The sequence below is a fragment of the Neopsephotus bourkii genome, unplaced genomic scaffold (genome assembly GCF_033783945.1).
Source record: "Neopsephotus bourkii isolate Nb327-2 ecotype Australia unplaced genomic scaffold, CSIRO-AGI_Nbou_v1 NB_168, whole genome shotgun sequence".
NCBI lineage: Eukaryota > Metazoa > Chordata > Aves > Psittaciformes > Psittacidae > Neopsephotus > Neopsephotus bourkii.
The window spans coordinates 2,724,757-2,742,177 of record NW_026900684.1 but is presented as its reverse complement, the minus strand read 5'-3'; the positions used below and the strand labels follow the sequence as shown (position 1 = coordinate 2,742,177).

General features: G+C 39.3%; 1 protein-coding gene and 1 long non-coding RNA gene across 4 annotated transcripts in view; one reads left to right on the top strand and one right to left on the bottom strand.

Annotated features, from left to right (window-relative positions):
• Positions 1-17,421, bottom strand: part of LOC133221866 (uncharacterized) — a 120,322-nt gene that overhangs the window by 95,573 nt on the left and 7,328 nt on the right. The window lies entirely within an intron of this gene.
• Positions 1-17,421, top strand: part of MTMR7 (myotubularin related protein 7) — a 43,476-nt gene that overhangs the window by 18,984 nt on the left and 7,071 nt on the right. For 2 of the 3 annotated variants that reach the window (XM_061370900.1, XM_061370910.1), the window contains exons 3-9: positions 980-1,142; positions 1,368-1,525; positions 3,106-3,234; positions 5,686-5,820; positions 10,401-10,533; positions 14,532-14,641; positions 16,597-16,722. In XM_061370900.1, the coding sequence (XP_061226884.1) occupies positions 980-1,142; positions 1,368-1,525; positions 3,106-3,234; positions 5,686-5,820; positions 10,401-10,533; positions 14,532-14,641; positions 16,597-16,722 (954 nt within the window). The remainder of the gene's footprint in view (positions 1-979; positions 1,143-1,367; positions 1,526-3,105; positions 3,235-5,685; positions 5,821-10,400; positions 10,534-14,531; positions 14,642-16,596; positions 16,723-17,421) is intronic. The other variant, XM_061370918.1, reaches the window with a different exon arrangement.

Sequence of the window (17,421 nt, the reverse complement as noted above, 5' to 3'; positions counted from 1 at the left end):
GTCTTTATAACTTCATAGCATGGGAAATTTCAGCCTAGTAATTTTTGAGAGTTTTCCATGGATTCTGGATATTGCAACACAGTAAAAGGAGTAGAAGGACCTTCACCACATGTACACCAGATGTGACTGACTGAGGAACAGCTGCTGTGAACTAGTGTTGCTTCTATCATCCAGGAAGAACAGAAAGAGAAATGCTTTGAATGGGAATTGCTGCCATTGTTCAGCTGGCTCTTGCCTCTCTCCCTGACTGCTTGTGCTGGATCAGTGGTTTTGCTGTTTAGTTTTTTGGGGCTTTTTTGGCATAGTGCAGGGTGGGATACCATACAATTTCTTTGCATAGTATTTTGAGTTATCTGTTTTGAGGGACTGATAACATATGTTGCATGTGTATGTATATATATATACAGATATAGCTGTGGTGTTATAATTTTTGAGAGCTTTTTTATGTAGCTTAATTATGAACCCTTTGTCAATTTTCTTACTAATTATTAACCCTGTCCTCTTTTGGTCCCACTATTCCTCTCCCGATTTTTATGGTAATGTTTCATCTCATCTAATGCAGTGTTTAAAATTACATTAGGACTCCCATTCTGGTGATGAGGATCCTCAACATTTTAGCCTTATCTGACCAGTTCATCTTGTCACTGTGCAGACAGATGAAAAGAGTTCTTCTGCTGACAACTGCTAGCTTGCAGTAAAGCAAACAAACAAACAAACAGCTTTGGATAGCATGAGCAGGCTAATGTTTGAGCAGCTGAAAAACTACAGCAACACTTCTTTGTCTGTAGGTAATTATCAGGCACTGCTTAAGCCTGAAGCTGAAGATAGGAACAAAAGTTCACAAGGAGGAGTCTGGTGATTTTCTGAAACAGTAGTTTCAGGAAGCTACTGTGCCTGCCCTGGCACATCATCATAAATAACTATTTTCCTTCCTAAAGATTTGAATCACTTGGTGTAACCATTTTCAATTCCCTTGCAGGTTCTTCACAGTCAAATTTCCTCTATTGAGAAGCAGGCCACCACTGCTACTGGTTGCCCGTTGCTGATTCGCTGCAAGAACTTCCAGGTCATCCAGCTGGTCATCCCTCAGGAACGAGACTGCCATGATGTTTACATATCTCTGATACGTCTGACACGACCAGGTAAGGGAAGGAAACTGGCCTGAAAGTCAGTCCTCATCCTGAAGAGGAAGAATGTAGCTGTGCATCTTTGTCCTTTGCAGGATATGTGCTTTTGTACAGCAAAGCATACTGTTTTAAAAGGAAGTACATGAAATATAATACCAACCTCTGTTTTTGAAGTGTGGTTTCACAATGAGAAATCTGAAGTGGTTTATTGGTTTTGTTTGTTTGCTTTTTTTCCCCCAGTGAAATATGAAGAGCTGTATTGTTTCTCATTCAATCCAAAATTAGATAAAGAAGAACGAGAACAAGGCTGGAAGCTTGTGAACCTCAATGAAGAATATAATCGGATGGGTATTCCAAACAACTATTGGCAGATTAGTGATGTAAACAGAGACTATGGAGTGAGTTGTGATTTTCTGTTATAGAGGCTCTCTGTAAAGTAAAGCAGCAGTCTGGCTGTGGATAACTGTAGTGCTTAGATGCAGGTTTCCATTGTGCTCAGTGCTGTACACAGGTAGTAAGGCGCAGTTCTTTCACCCTTTCACATAGAAAGACACACAGAGTGTGCGAGAAAGGATGTGTCTTCATTTAACACAGAAAACATGTCCACAGTGTTTTAAACGTTAGTGCTTGCCTGCTTGGGCAGAGGTTTAAATCATACCTAATGTTATGTGTCTGAATGAATTTTTTCCTGCCATGTAGGGTTATGTAAAATTACTACACAGTCGTTTTAAGAAAAACAATATTTCAGATAGTGAACTTGGCAATATTTTTTCCTCGCTAGCAATTCTCACAATCCTTTTGAAGCCTCTGTGATTGACTGTTCACATTTTTAAGCCATTTGACAAGTCATTATCTTCCTAGCTGCCTGCTGTCCTGCCTAGTTCAATCTTGTTCAGTTGAAGTCCCTAGAATGTTAATAAATTGTAAGAAATAATAACCAAAGTATTTCTGAAGGAAGTTTGTTCATGCACTCCATTGGCTCTATTGCTGGAGAACATCCATGTTAAGGAAGGCCTGTGAATTTCTCAGAGAAGACTGAATGTGCTATCAGGGTTTGTTTTCTTTTTGTTAAAACAACTGGAAAAAATGTTTGACCTCTTTTAAGATAAGGAGTAGGAAAAATGGCATCATGAATAAAACCCAGTTCACCACAGCAGCATCTGTAACCACAAGCCCTTCCTTTTCTCTCTCATTCCATATCTCTGACTCTCAGAACCTAATTTCTTCCTGGGCATCCTAATTCCTTCAGTCATCTCAGAAAGCCCCAGGGAGATACTGGATATCCTTTTGACCCCAGCCAGAATGCCACAGGCAGATTCAGGAAAAGGAAGTTAGACCAGGACCCCATTTATTGTCACACTTGTCTCCAGAGGAACTTCTGGACTTTTTTACAGGCTGATTGGGTTCCTTTCAGAAGTGGTGGGCACTGTCAGGGCTGCTTGCCTTTCGGTATCCTCATTTCATACCAATTAATTTCTTTTCTCCAAGTCTTTTTTTTTTTTTTTTTTTTTTGGCATTGTCTTTTTAGTCATCAGATTTGCTGGAAAATTTGGCTCTGTAGTCCCCTCCCATTACAACAGAGAGGTGTTTGAGACCTTCACCCCCTCCCATCCTTACTTCTGAATTCTGCTACAGAGGAAACTGCAGTTGTAAATACAATCTTGCTGCTCACGGTGATGAATCCTTCCTGTTAAGAATGTATGTTCTGCTTATCTGTTCTCAAAGAGGCATGGATTAACATTTGGAAATACAGCCCTTCAACCCTTTTGCTTCAGTTTTGCCATTCATAAGTTAGAATTAATACTTTCTAGCTTCAAAAGACTGTTTTGAGAAAAGTCAGTGATGTGTATGCAATAATGATGGAATACTCCCTGAGGTTACAGTTCCTGGATATTTTATTTATTTTGATTCTGCTGTGGAGATGGCTAATGTTACTTGCATGTAGTAGAACAAAAATAAGTAGAGCTTTCTTTCACAGGTCTGTGATTCCTATCCTACAGAAGTGTATGTACCAAAGTCTGCAACTGCACACATCATAGTGGGGAGCTCTAAATTTCGGAGCCGAAGGCGCTTCCCAGCTCTTTCTTACTATTGCAAGGAGAACAATGTAAGTGTGAATTTGCAGCTCTGAAGTGTTGGCTTATTTTGGGTTTGCTTTCACAATTCTTCTGGTAAGATTTCACAAGAAGAAATCAGTGATTATTTTATTCAAAAACAAAAAGGTTACTGTTGTCAGGTTAGTGTGGTTTGTGCATATGGGCACACACTGGAGTTAACGGCTAGTTTGTTAATAGGCATATAGTCATTTAAACCCAGCTTCATCATCCAGCTAACACAACAATATGCAATCTCTGTGTCACAACGAAGTGGAGTAGTAAAGGAGATCCTGAAACATGGGTGGCAGGAGAGCAAAGGCCAGTAGCAGGCAGCTGAGCAAGTGACTGGGAGAAGAACAGAGCAATGAAGGATCTGGTAACCACAGTCTAAGAGCAAGTCTAGGAGGAGAAAAACTATGCTTGTAGCAATTAAGAGAATCAGGGGTAGCCTTTCAAGAAAAGACCTGTGAATAGACCCAAAAAGGATGGCTGAAAGAGCTTAGTTGGAGTTCAGGTTAAGGTTCAGACCACAAGGATTTGAAGTTTTGTGTTTACTCCTGGATTCTTTATGATTAAAAGAGGTAGGAAAAGGGCTGGGAACATTAGAAAAAAAATCTCCTTGTGAGTTTGGAGCTTGGCATGAGTTGCAGCTAACAGTAATGGGCAGGAGTGGGGTAAGATTTGTGATGGTAGACACTGAACAGCAATGGAAACAGCAGGTTGGGAAGAGCTTTACTGCATGCAGGAGAGACAGGTGCTACTCATTCAGTCTTTCATATCCAGAAGTTTCCCACTCCTCTTTGGTACTGACAAATTCAATGACAGTGTGGCATCTTTCTCTGCATCTTACAAGATCTGTGTATGATAAGATCAAACTTTGGAACTATCTGTTCAGCCTGTGCAGCAGTAAACACAACCTCATCTCTTGCCCTACTCTTAAAAACAGCACAAGAAATTTTACAGATGTGTATGCTCATCCTAAGCACTTGGCCTGGGTTGGCAGGAGGTGATCTCTTAATGAAGATCATGGATAATAATTTCCACTTATGATATCCAATGGTCACTAGAATATCTTGCCTTTCTAATTTTGCAATATTGGAATGAAAAAGTTTCTTCATCTGGGGCTAAACATAACCTTAAACTCAAGCCTAAATTGACAAACAAACCATTCTCTCATGCTGCTGCTTGCACACACCTTAAACCTTTGTGACTCCAGTATGATATAATGTAATGGGCTGTAGACCATACTTTCCTGAATCCTAACCTTCATTCACAACCCTAACTTTAGCCTTAATCCTGTATGTATGCGTGTATGGCACACTATGGAGGAGAGAGAAAAATCTTCCTTCTATTAAATTGGCAGGTTGTGGACATATCCCAAGGTACTTTTGCTTCATGCAAAGGAGGTATAAGTTTATATTAAATTGCTGGAATGTGTACGTCAGCAGGCAAGGCTCTAGATAACCAACAATCTGTGTGCAAAACCTATGAATAAAGTATGAACAGGCTCTCACACAATTTAGCTTTCCTGTATTAAAGATCTATGTTTTACTGACTAACTACCGATACTTCAGAGACTTGTCTGGAAAAAAGCATGTCTTTTTCACATTAATCAATAATCCATAGGGCAATCTGCATGGGTCATGACCTTCAGCAGGCAGATTCTCTTCATGCTTATGTTCAGTGCTTGGAAAGTGCATGTATTAGCCCCTTGCTCTTTACAAACCTATCTCCCCTCTCCCTAGCAGAAATAAAAAACTCCCTGCTCACCTGTTTCACATTCTGTTCCTTCTTTCCCAGTTTCATCTAAAGGTCTGATCCTGATGGACCTGTGGAGAAACTCTCTTTCCTTCTTCAACAGCACTGATTAATAAATGTGTTCCAGAGGTCAGGCTGCCTGACCCGCTTTCCCTGCAGTAAGGTCTTTCTCCAGAGGCAGTGCTAAAAGTATAACACCATCAGTGATCAGTATACCAACAACTGCATGTTACGTGGTTTTGTTTCCTGGACTCATAGAATCAGGCTGTTTAGTAAAGCATGCACTGATGTAAGCTGGGTGTAACCAGTATCATAACTGGTAAAGTGTGAGTGACAGTGCAAAAGGACTCATTATTTATGTTACATCAGTGTTCTTGTGATTGCAATGTTGCACTCCTCACATCCTCTAGAGACCACCTTGCAGGAGTTATTCCACATTAGGACAATACTATAAAAAAATAGCTCTTAAACTTGGATTCAAGACTAGACTTGGGCCAGTGGGGTTGTATTGTTTTAATATTTCATTTCCTTTTTAAAAATAAGTTTATAAACACGTAGTTCATTTTTACCATTCCGCCCTTCCCACGTAGCTGAACACCTATGCAAACATCTAATGAGCTGGTTTTGTAAATGCATCTGGATGCTAAATAATTTCTGCTTAATAGCTACATTGATTTTTCTGTTGTTTGTCTGGTTTTCCACAGGCTTCCATATGCAGAAGCAGCCAGCCTTTATCTGGCTTTAGTGCTCGATGCCTGGAGGATGAACAGATGCTCCAGGCCATTAGAAAAGCAAATCCAGGAAGTGACTTCATATATGTTGTTGACACACGGCCCAAAGTAAGTACCTTAAATTTCTTGCACATAGCAAGACTGAATCTGGACTAAATACGTTAGGGAAGATGCACAGCATAAGTGACTCCCCATAATTCTGATTTAGTTGCAACTCCAGAGGCAAATCGGGGTTTATCAGGGGAATCTCAACTAGGAACCTTGCCCACATTTTTAGCTCTTGGAGAATATTTTTCTTTACACTGAGCTTTTATCTTTGTTCTTAACAAAATGTTAAGATACAGATAAGTAAATAACTTTAATTGGAACTGCTTCCACACACAGAGGAGCTATCAGTAACTATATATTACTGACGAGAGCAGTGAAAATAATTCCCATTATAAATCTGTATTTACAGCTGTTTGGAACATTGCAAACCTTTGCCTGCTTATAGTAAGATTTTCCATGCAACATTTCTCCCAAAATGTGAAAATTTCAATTACCTCTGCATAAGGCTGAGGAAAGACCATTTACTGAAGTTACAAAAATTCAGGAAACTTTCTTTGAATACCTCCAGCACTTTTATGCTTTTGTGAGAGGAAATCTGGAATATGATAAATAATGATCTCAGATGCCATATCCTTGTATGTGACTAAAATCTTTGGCCAAGATAGAAGCTTTAAAAAATCATGCTGTGCAGAAACTCAGTAATCATCTAGAAGAGGCTGGAAGCTGAAAAACTCTTGTGTCCAAATTGACATGCTAACAAACAGCTATAGGCGGTGAGGACTAGCCAGGCTTCAGTGCCTGGAGGTGGCAGTAGGGATATGTTCTTTCTTACACAATCAATAGCTTCCCTGTTGATGTTGCCAAGTATCTAAAGAAAAGAAAACAAAAGGGCAAATCTCCACAAAATCCCTACTAGATATGGGATGAGCTATAGCACAGGAAAAGGAAAGGTGGGAGCAAAGGTTTGAAGGAAAGGAACAAGGAAGCTGTTTCAGTATCCTGAGATGGAGTGAGAAAGGGCAGAGCTGGAGCAGAAACGAGAAATCTGGCTGGTTGGTGGTTGACTGAAGATCTGGGGGATTGGTGGGAAAGTGCTGAGCACTCACAGCTGTAACCAGAGAGCACAGTAACCAGAAAGGCATTAGCCAGAAAATTAGGGCTTTGGCATGTCTCATTGCACTTTGTAATTTGGTGACTACATTGACCTTCAGTTCCCTCTGTTGGGAAGACAAGGATGTCACCACCTTACTTTTAGTCCTGAAAAAAATGAATCATGATCAGCACTAGGACAGGATTGCTACCACTGTGTTCAGAAGAACAGGTTTTAAATATGAAGTGCAGACCTAGCTGCCTAAATAATGCTTGTTTGTAACAGTTTTCTATATGTAATAATAGTTACAGCATAATGTTTCCTGGCTGATACTTGTAGTCTTCCCTAATTAAGGAAGTTGCTCACTGATGGGATTTATTTCTAAAGACTGACTGACTTGGCTATTAGTAATGTTTTACAAGGTATTAGTGGGAATGTCCCATTCTGTGAACGTTTCTGGTAAATGACATCCAGACACTTCCTGTGTGCAGTGAAACAAGCCTGTACTTTAAGTGGAGAGAGTAAAACCGGCTTGCTCTGTTATGAATGACGTCATGTTTCCAGCAACTCTGGCTTCTTCAGAAGCTGCTCAGGAGATAAAGTCTGCTTTCATCGAAGTTCTGTAGAGAAAAGGGTTTTGATGTAAAGAAATTTGTATACGCAGATTCCTACTTCTCTGTGCTACAAGATTGACTAATTTACTAAAGCTCCTGGTGCCAAGTAACAGCCTTGTTCCGATTCTATACCTCCTCATGCATCTATAAATCTGTTGTGCTTCATTGTGTTTGATAATCTTCAAAACAAAGGACTTCGCTGTGGAAGAAAGCTTTTTTCCACTTCATTTAAATATATGAGGGTGACCATATGCAGAGCTTTACTTAAGTTGATGTCTGTCTTGGCTTTCTCTTTCTTCTATTAGCTTTACAGAAGCTAACATAAACTTACTGTTTATGAGTAGAACAGATTAATTCTGTAACTCTTTATAACAAGACAGGACTTGGTTATTGTCCACATTAAGGATATCAGGAAATCTGCCAAGTGAGGTCTGTTCCCTTCAGAGGTTGTATCCTCATATTCACTGAGATTAAGCGAGGTCAGGCACAACACAGCGAGCTTTACAACAACTACTTTAAGAGCAGCAGATGGAATTTTGGTAGGTGATGTGGAAAATTTGTTAGTAAATATTGTGGCAGCTGCAAAGTTTGGCAACTGACAATATTTAAAATAAATGAGTGTCAGAAAGCCTTGCAAATTTAACCTTGTGTTTATTTACTTTTAACGAGGGCTATTTCAGATTGTCTTTTAAGAAAGGATTTCTGTGACAAAATTGATCTGCTCCAGAGACAGTTAACAGCATTTATTTTACTGGGGATTAGGTCAGTAGGGGCTAGATACTTGTCATTTAGTGTTTCAAGGGGTTGTGGTGGCTTAGACTTATGCATACAGATCTTTCTTCTTAGACACTGATGTCTACTTCAAAAGAGAAAGATTAGGATTCAGCAGATAATTTATATCTTTCTAGCAAGTCTCACTGAGGGCTTTGTCCTTAAAGGACATGCTGTTCTCAGACTATCTGGTTTTTTTTATTGTTCATTGATAGAACATCAGCAGACAGCTGGTTGATAGACAAGAAATCCCCCCCCGGCCCCTTTCTCCTGAATGCACTCTACAAGTTAAAGGAAGTTTTACACAGGACTTGAGTGAACAAAAAATGCTGGGGGTTTCCTTGGGTTCCTATCTTAGAGTTGCATCATGAAATTAGTGTAATGCTTCAATTCCAAATGGTGGTCCAGAAATGTGAGTACATATTCCTGTTGCGAAGTTCTGCTCATGGGAATAGATGGGCTAGAAAGTGTGAAGATGGGAAAAAAATCCCAAATCTTTACATATTAATTTGGACAGAATAAAGGAATTGAAAATTTATTTCATCCAGCTGTTTTCTTGTGAATCTAAAACAAAATTGTAATGGCATAAAGAGTTTTTTCTCTTTAGCTGTTTCCTTTGAAAGTTGAGAGGTGGAATTTGGTCCATTGAAACCTATTTGGACATATGACGTGTAAAAGCTGAACTTGTTCATCTTAGCTGGAGGTAAATTGGCAGCAGACAATCAATCCTACTCAACTGCATTCATTCAGCTCCAAATTAAAATTGAATATTGTCAGTATGTGTGTTTGGGGTATAAGATCAGGAAAGGACATTCTTGTGTATCCCATGGTACTAGTAGTAGATTACTGAAGTAGATTATTGTGAGTTTCAGAAGCCACCACAGAGACAACAAATCAATAGTACTGACTGCAATATTGTGAAATAAATGAGAAATGGAGTTATCCGCATAGTCTCTTGGCCCCTAGGCAATGCCTAAGAGATATTTTGCTTTGATTTTTCATGAGCATTGGCTCTCGCTGCAATGAAGATGAGTCACTTTTTGTCCAGCTGATGCCTCATAAGGTCTCTCCAAAAGCTTCCTTAGTGCCCTCCAGTCTGGATGTGCAATATCCATTGTTGTTTAATTCTAAAATCTTTCCTGAGCAGCAGCTGCCAGCTGTGCTACACATGTATGTGTGGCATGGAGGTTCTGCCATGTGGACTGCTTTGTTACTCCTGGAGCCTTCATAGTGATTGGGAAGTTCAAAGGCTCCGCTACCTTACAGTGTGCATTTCGTAGAAGAGCAGGAACTTCATGCAAAGACAGTTTATTTCTATTGTACAGTGAGATTTACAGGAAATAAAACTTTAAAATAAAATAAAAACAGAGTAATAAAGTAAAAGCACTTCATTCATTTGGATCAGCTCCGCCTCAGAAGGGGGAAAATAAGCATTAAAAAACCCCCTTAATTTTATGCTTGGGAAAATTGAACTAAGGAATCATTTAGTGACTTTCCCACGCCATGAAGCAAGTAAGATATTCAAAGACAAAACTCCAGCTTCCAATTGCATGTATTTTTTTTGCTGAAGCAGAGCACAGTATTTGATAGTTCTGCATTGCAACTGAAAATATTTGTGGATTTTGTTAATTCAAATAGTTTGTGGTCTTATACAACTACAGCCAAAATAGAATAAACTTAGGAAGAAGTCCAACTCTCCATTATTCCAAGCTTCAAAGAAATAAACTATATCAACTTTTGGATGATCTGAGCAGAAAACAGTAGCTTGGGCAACATTACAGAGTACATGTTATGAAACAGTGGCATGGCAGATAAGACACTGCCACCTGCTGGGTATATTCTGCTAGTAAGCATAATGCTCATCAAAAAATTAAAACCTTTATGCTCTTGTCGACGAGCCCTACATAAGCTGTGGTTTTTGTGTTTAATTTCACTAATGAAGTTTCACTCCAGTGTGTAAAATAGAGGTCAGAGGCTCAGCAGCCCAGTGCCGTGCAACAGGCTGTAAAAGATCCCTGACTCCTAACCTGTTGTGTTGACACCATGATAAATGCTTCCTATTTGTACCTGACTTAAATCACACTGATATATTGCAGTAGACCACAAGTTTTGATTTGAAAATAGCATGCTACTGGGTTTTCCTATAATTTTCCCTATTTTTCCAGCTCAACGCAATGGCAAACAGAGCAGCAGGGAAGGGATACGAAAATGAGGACAACTACTCCAACATCAAGTTTCAATTCATAGGCATTGAGAACATCCATGTCATGAGAAACAGTCTGCAGAAAATGCTTGAAGGTAATGCTCTATTGAAAACTAGAGGAAAGATTTAATTCTTCTGTCATTCAAATCATGGTAACTGCTCTGAAATCAGTAGCAGTGAAAACAGGTATGAAAGGAGATCTTTGCCCATTGCAGTTGTGTGCAGCTGACTGCTGACTAATGGGACTTGTACAGTGGAGCATCATCACAACTAGTGGTGAGTTCCTAATCATGCAAACACCTTGCTTTGTGGCTGAAATCCAGATGTCATTTACTTCAATGACATTCAGTAAAGAGTGATGCAGGTTATAACAGTCCCTCTCTTTGTGACATATTTATACTTAATTCCTTGGTCTAAGGGTCTCAGGGAGGAAAACAGAAGGATTTTTAGCTCATTACAAAGTCTTGTTTGGCTAGTCGAGAGGCTGGGTGAATAGACCTGTTCTTCTATTTGTTCAGTTTAAAAGTCAAAGTAGTAAACGACCAGCCTGGCTGCATGGGCAGGGCTGTGTATTATTTTTGAGCCAAAAGTTTGTGAGAGAGGCACACAGCTCAAACTGATCTGTAACAAGGTAATTTCTAATTCATTTAACACTTCAGGCTGCTTGGGGCACATTCCTTCTTAGCATGTCTTTTTAAATGAACCGTATGCACAAAACATCTGCTTTTTTCATAGGTTTTATATTTGGTATGTTGACATCTCTTATTTAGCAACCTGGTGATAAGATTGGAAATTAGATAAATTAAATCTGTGAGTTCAAGCACTTGAGGCTTTCAAGTCCTTTTGTTTCAAAACAAATTATGACTTTCAGTGGACGAGAAGGGCTTTTCTCATGCAAGGTGCTGCATAGGTTTTCTCTTTTTCCATTTCCCTTCATGTTTCCCTGGTGGCCTTAAAAAATGAATATGTCTGCTGCTTGTGATCTGGTGTGAGATGTTACAAGGTACATAAGAACCTCTGAAAAGACAAATGAGGCTGATGAAAAATGTTTCATGTGTGCTGCATTGTTGCTTGGAAGTGTACGGTGTGGAAAAGAGGACATCAAGACATAATGGGTCTGATGTGTTGCAGAAGTGCAGGGGCAATTTCATTCACTGTACTGGAATTAAGCAGAAGTGAAGGTTGAAGGACCTTCTTCACATGAGAAACTGCAGATTATTTTCCACATTCATTTTTAAGTATCTTTCAATGCTGAGGAAATTTGAACAAAAATTGATTATTGACTTTTCTATTGGAAAATGCACTTATATTAGGAATGTGTTCATTTCAATGATTTTTCTTTAGGGAAAAGCTGAATAAAATAATTTATAATTGTAATAATGTCAATGATTTATTTGAGTAGGTAAAAATTGGCTTCAGCTTTGTAATTTTACTGACTTTGTTTCTAACAATTTTATTTCTCTTAACTTTAACATGGATTTCCGCTTATATAATGTTAATTTGGGGCAAAATACATCATAAAATGATCGAACCTGTGAGACAATGAGAATTTTTTTCATAATATGCAAAAAATGTTGAGATTTGACTGTCCTCTGGAAATAAAATGCATGTAAACATGCTGAAGTTTCCTTCCCTCCCCCAAAAATGTTTTACTTCTGTCTCTGCTGCCTCATATTGCTTTAATATAGCAGTGATTTTTTAAATTTTCATTTAAAAAGAGGTATGCGTGAAGGTCCTTGCCATAATTTGATCCTGGTCACAACCTCCTTGAAATTATTTTTACTATTAGAAAGAAATATTGCACAAAGACTTCTTCCAGTAAAGATTCAAGGTCTGACCGAGGCTATCTTTTGGTGTTTGTGATGGGAGAACTTTGCCACGCATCCAGGCGTCAGCCAAGACTTCACCCCCATTTGTTGTACATCGAGATGATGACTCCACATGCTGCTTCCTGTCTGTATTTAAACACTGTCTGTATTTAAACAGCCAATATGAGCTTCTCCTCCCCTCACCCCAGGAGTAGTTGCTGATACATGAGCAGCCCCCTGATCCTTTGACTTCAGCAATGGATCAGCCAGAAAAAGAGTCCTAAGGGTTTGGCCCACAGAATCTACTACTTCCTCTATCTATGGCCTTTTTGCTAGAAATGGGGGAACTGGTCCAGCATCCCCCTCTGGTACTTTCACTGGTCGAAGAGGCAGCTTCCACTACGTGTCCTGTTTCTTCCTCCCTACTGGGGAAGGGAACTCCACCGGATTGCTATGAGTTCTGCACAGGGGCTCTTGATTTTCCAGTGCCCATGCAGTCAGTGCAGCAGGTCTTTTTTTCTCCAAGATTTTGGTGCTTTTTCTGCTGAGATAGAAACACCTTTTCCCTGTAGGGTAAGCCTCATAATTGAATTCATAATTGAACTCAGTATTAAGGTCCAGATTGGTAGCCAAAATCGTGAAATATACAGTGTATGCCTTTTGGACAGTCTGAACTTTGCTCAGTGAAGTGGTCAGTAAATATTGACTCTAATTTGGTAGTGGGAATGAGAAAAGCACTATTTCAGCCTTACCTTGGGCTTTTGTAAATAGAGACAGCAGCTTCAGCCAGCATTCAGCTACTAATTGGTCATGCTTCCATCTGCACAGGAGCATTAATCATGTGGAAAGCTGTTTGCTGTCAGTGCTGTTATCTATGCATTTTTATAAATATCCCTCAAAAATGACTTTTAAAATAACCATCTGGAAGAGGCATGATGTATAAAGACTGCAGGACTCAGTATGGACACATTGGGCTATTTTCCCCCTGAATTAAATGGAGTTAAGGCAGCCAAATATCTTCGGATGTGGTATAAACTCTGACTTTGCTTGTGAAACCAAATTCCAATTACATTGAAGGACTCTAAAGTTGTGCCACTGGTCATAATGGACATAATTAACTGAGTCCTTTAGAAGATTTCCAGAGGATAAGAGATCTACTAAGCCATTATTAATTCATAGATTATACATTAACTCAGTGAAAACCAGGACATTTTTCACTGTATTCCTTAAATACATTTCACTGGTTAATACCGTTTTTCCTTAAAAGACAGTATAATTGTACATGGATCAAAATACATGTATATTCTGTTTATGGGGTAAATTTAGTGTCTCACTGTTGAAAGCAGATTGCACCAAATACTGCTGAGTATTTGTTTGCTGCTAGATTGAGCAACCTTGTGCAGTGGAAGGAGTCCCTGCCCATGGCAGGGGGGCTGGAACTGGATGCACTTTTAAGGTCCTTTCCAACCCAACCCATTCTACAATTCTATGATTTGATTTAGATTCTGACTGCCATTTTTCTGTCCTGAGGTTACAAACTCTAATATTAAAAACGAGACACTTGGATGCAGCAGGGTAGAAACTTAATGCTGCAAAAACTGGGAGAGTTTTCTTTTTTTTCAAACATGGCATAGAGCTTGGAAAGCTTTCAGAAAAGTATTTTCCTTGATGAATTACAGATTTCCCTCACCATCAGAATACTTCCTAAGTGAACTTTTAATAATGCTCCATTCAGGGATGGAGAACTGGTGAGTGAATCGCTTTCACTCAAATACCATCATCTGTGGTGATGCTGATGGCTGGGTTTGGTGGGCCTGCTCTTAGAGCTTCGTCAGCAAACATGGCTGGGAATGAGAGGCTGTGGCACCACTTAGGTGGCTGGCTATCTGTGAGCAGAAATTTGTATGCTTTCTGTTTCCAAGCTCTCATTATTCAATACGTGATCCTCTCTCACGGGTTTGAAAACTTCACTCCCAATACAGTTCTGGAAAATTTGCTCTGCACAAGATGTCTTTGGTCAACTGCTTGCAACAGGCTTTGTAACAGCTTCTCTTTCTAACTGAAATCAACATACTGGGGGAAACCTGACCCATCACTCTTTCTTAAATATATGCTGTTGTTTGGGTTTTTTTCAGTGGTAAATTTTGACTTGAAGTAGCCATTCTTTTCAAAGGATTAATGTTTTATATGGAGGATATCTGAAGAGAGAACTTTTTGGTTCAACAGTCAGTGAAAGCCTCAGGGTCTATGATTACTGTACATTTAAGATGTGGCTTATTTTGCAGTTTGTGAGCTGAAATCACCTTCAATGAGTGACTTTCTGTGGGGCCTAGAAAATTCTGGCTGGCTGAAGCATATCAAAGCCATTATGGATGCTGGCATTTTTATTGCTAAGGTAATGTGTGTAAAATGAGAACTAACCTTGGACTAACCCAGTACAGAAACCAACGACCAACTTCTCTGCTTGTGGGTAACTTCTGTTATCTTCAGTGATGTATCTGAAAAAAACCCACCAAAACCATCGTGAAATGCTTCGTATATGAGGGGAGATGATTCTTAGGTGCTGTTGTGTGGATGTTTTGTTAATACGGTAAAAAGAAGCTTGTATTCTTCACCAAAGAATCCAAACATACTAAAGCCACTACTAGCCTGCATCTGGTATGCCAGGTATTTGAATGTCTATACTTCACCCCACAGGAGTGATTGTCACTGTTTCTTTCACTATTTCCTCTGCCTCTTCCACTGATTTCTGGACATTTTCTTTGTTGAAGGTTTCTGTTTGAGGACTACTTCTTTTCATGTTAGTTGTAATACAGGAATATTAGCTACTGTGTTATCCCCTCTGAGTTATTTAGCTACAAACAAAATTCACCTCCTAAACCAAGTCCTGTGCATTACCATGGCCAAACTCTAGCAGTTTCTACTCTTACATACTTGAGAATTGGTTCAGAAAAGAGCTGGTGGCTTCAATAAGATTTTTTTCTCCTAATCCCACTCAAAGTAATGCAGAAATTTATCATCTACTGACAGCAGTTTTATTACCCCTTCCTTGCCTTTTACTGTTTCAATTCTTATTTTTGAGATTAGGTTACAATTTCTTACAGGCCATTTTAGTCACATGTCCTGATACATATGACCATACGAATAAAACTTCCTGGCTTTCCCTTCTCAGTAGCTGCTTGTTTCTCTTGCTTTGCTTCTTCCTGCCCAGCAGGCAACTGTTTCTTACCTGAACAGCAGCTGCAAGATAAATGCATTTTGCTATTTTCCCAGCCCTTCTAGGTTTTATTACCTTACAGAAACCAGGTCATTTACATTGGCTCTTGCCAACTTTTCCCCCATGGCTAGTCTTAAAATACAGTCCAAAAAAATTTGATCCTTTGTCCCTATGCTTGCTAGCTTCTCATGCCTCCTTGGACATGCATTGGGACCCATTCTCATTTGTACCATTCCAGGGTCTCAGCTGTTGGTCACCTGCCCACAGGGCTTCTATTTTAGTAGAATTTACTTGTCTCTTGAGATAAACATAGATAATTTATTGTAATTCCTTGTTCCTTATTAAGCCCAAACTGAGTTTGTTTGTTTTTCTAAGCAGTATCTTCCCTAACCTACTTCATTTCTCTACTTTTAAAATTAAATTTTCTTTACAAATTGCAAAGGCCAAACCCCTTCAAATTTAAAAAAACTCAACCTCAAATTCCACAGCTAATGCAAACCAAACTTGGGGGAACTTAGTATGATCTCTCCTTTATGTGTTTATGTATAAAATGTCATCCTCCAACCTCCGTTATTTACATTAAAGATACTGACACAATCTTATTTATTAGATATGGAAGTTTGCCATTCCCATGGGCTTCCCCACGGACCTCGAGAAGTATGTCACAAGTGTGCAATGCAGTGTGTTGTAATAATATCCACACTAGTGCTGGCATCGTAAGCAGGCATTGCTGTTATTGACCTTACCATCAAGATGAGAAATTAAAAGCCATATTTGAAGTATGGTTGTTCTGTTACTGAATGAATTACAGCATTAACTGCACTGGAATTTGCTTTAGATAGTTGTCTGCTCTGACAGATCAATGTATTTTAATTGAAACAGACCCCAAATCCTTCTATAGTGGAGCACAAACAGGTGATGCTGCAGCTGCCATGTTGCATGGGATGGAATGAGATTAATTAAGACTTTTCAAACGAGGGGAACACCACTCAGTTCTAGAAATCTGTGCCAGAGTAGAAAATGAAGGAGGTCTCTCAGTATCCAAATTAATACTCTCTACATTGCATTGTCTCACTGTTCCTCTCTTACTATTGCCTTTCTCCCTACTTGTGAAATTTCTTCTGTGTCCTTAGGCTGTGGCTGAGGAAGGTGTGAGTGTGCTTGTTCACTGCTCTGATGGCTGGGATAGGACAGCCCAGGTTTGCTCTGTAGCAAGCCTTCTATTGGATCCGTATTACAGAACTATGAAGGGATTCATGGTAAGCAGGTTCTCTTTCATACAGTAAAGAAGTAGTATGGCATCATTTAGGATGAGTATCTTTGGTTTTGATGGAAAATAAACTTTCCTTAAATATAAGTTTCTTTTTTAAGTAGGAAGGAAAGGTTTTATCTGTTTATGTTACAGTCCCCCAGTTTCCGTAGGAAATGTTAGCAAAGGTGGGAATCAGTTGGGCACCCATTTATATCTTTTTTTCCTAACCTTGACAAGAAATGCTTGAAGCCCAAAGAGCTTTCATCCAAGCAAGAATTTATATTCATTTTCAGGGATCACTGAAGTTTTGAGTATCGGAAGCATGTGCTCTCTAGACATTAAACTGCAGTGCGCAGCTATGCTGGAAAATCTGCTCCTTTCCCAAGCGATACAGCACTGGTAAAGCATCTAGGAATGCTTATCAAATTACTGGTCATACATTAAAAAGATGTTTGAGATGTTTTTAGATGGATCAAGCTAAGTGAAGCTGTGCTGAAATACTGGCATCCTACCTGCATCCATGCAGAGTGCTACTTCCCCTGAGCTGGCAGCAGTGCTCATCACTCATTATTTTTCTGCTTATTCTATAAGTTATCTGAGATTCTAATACTGCTTTCTTACATCATTCTTTCTTGCCATTGTTCTGCTTAATCTAAGAACTAACTGGGATTCCAATACTGCTTGTTTGCGCCACCAGTTTCAACAT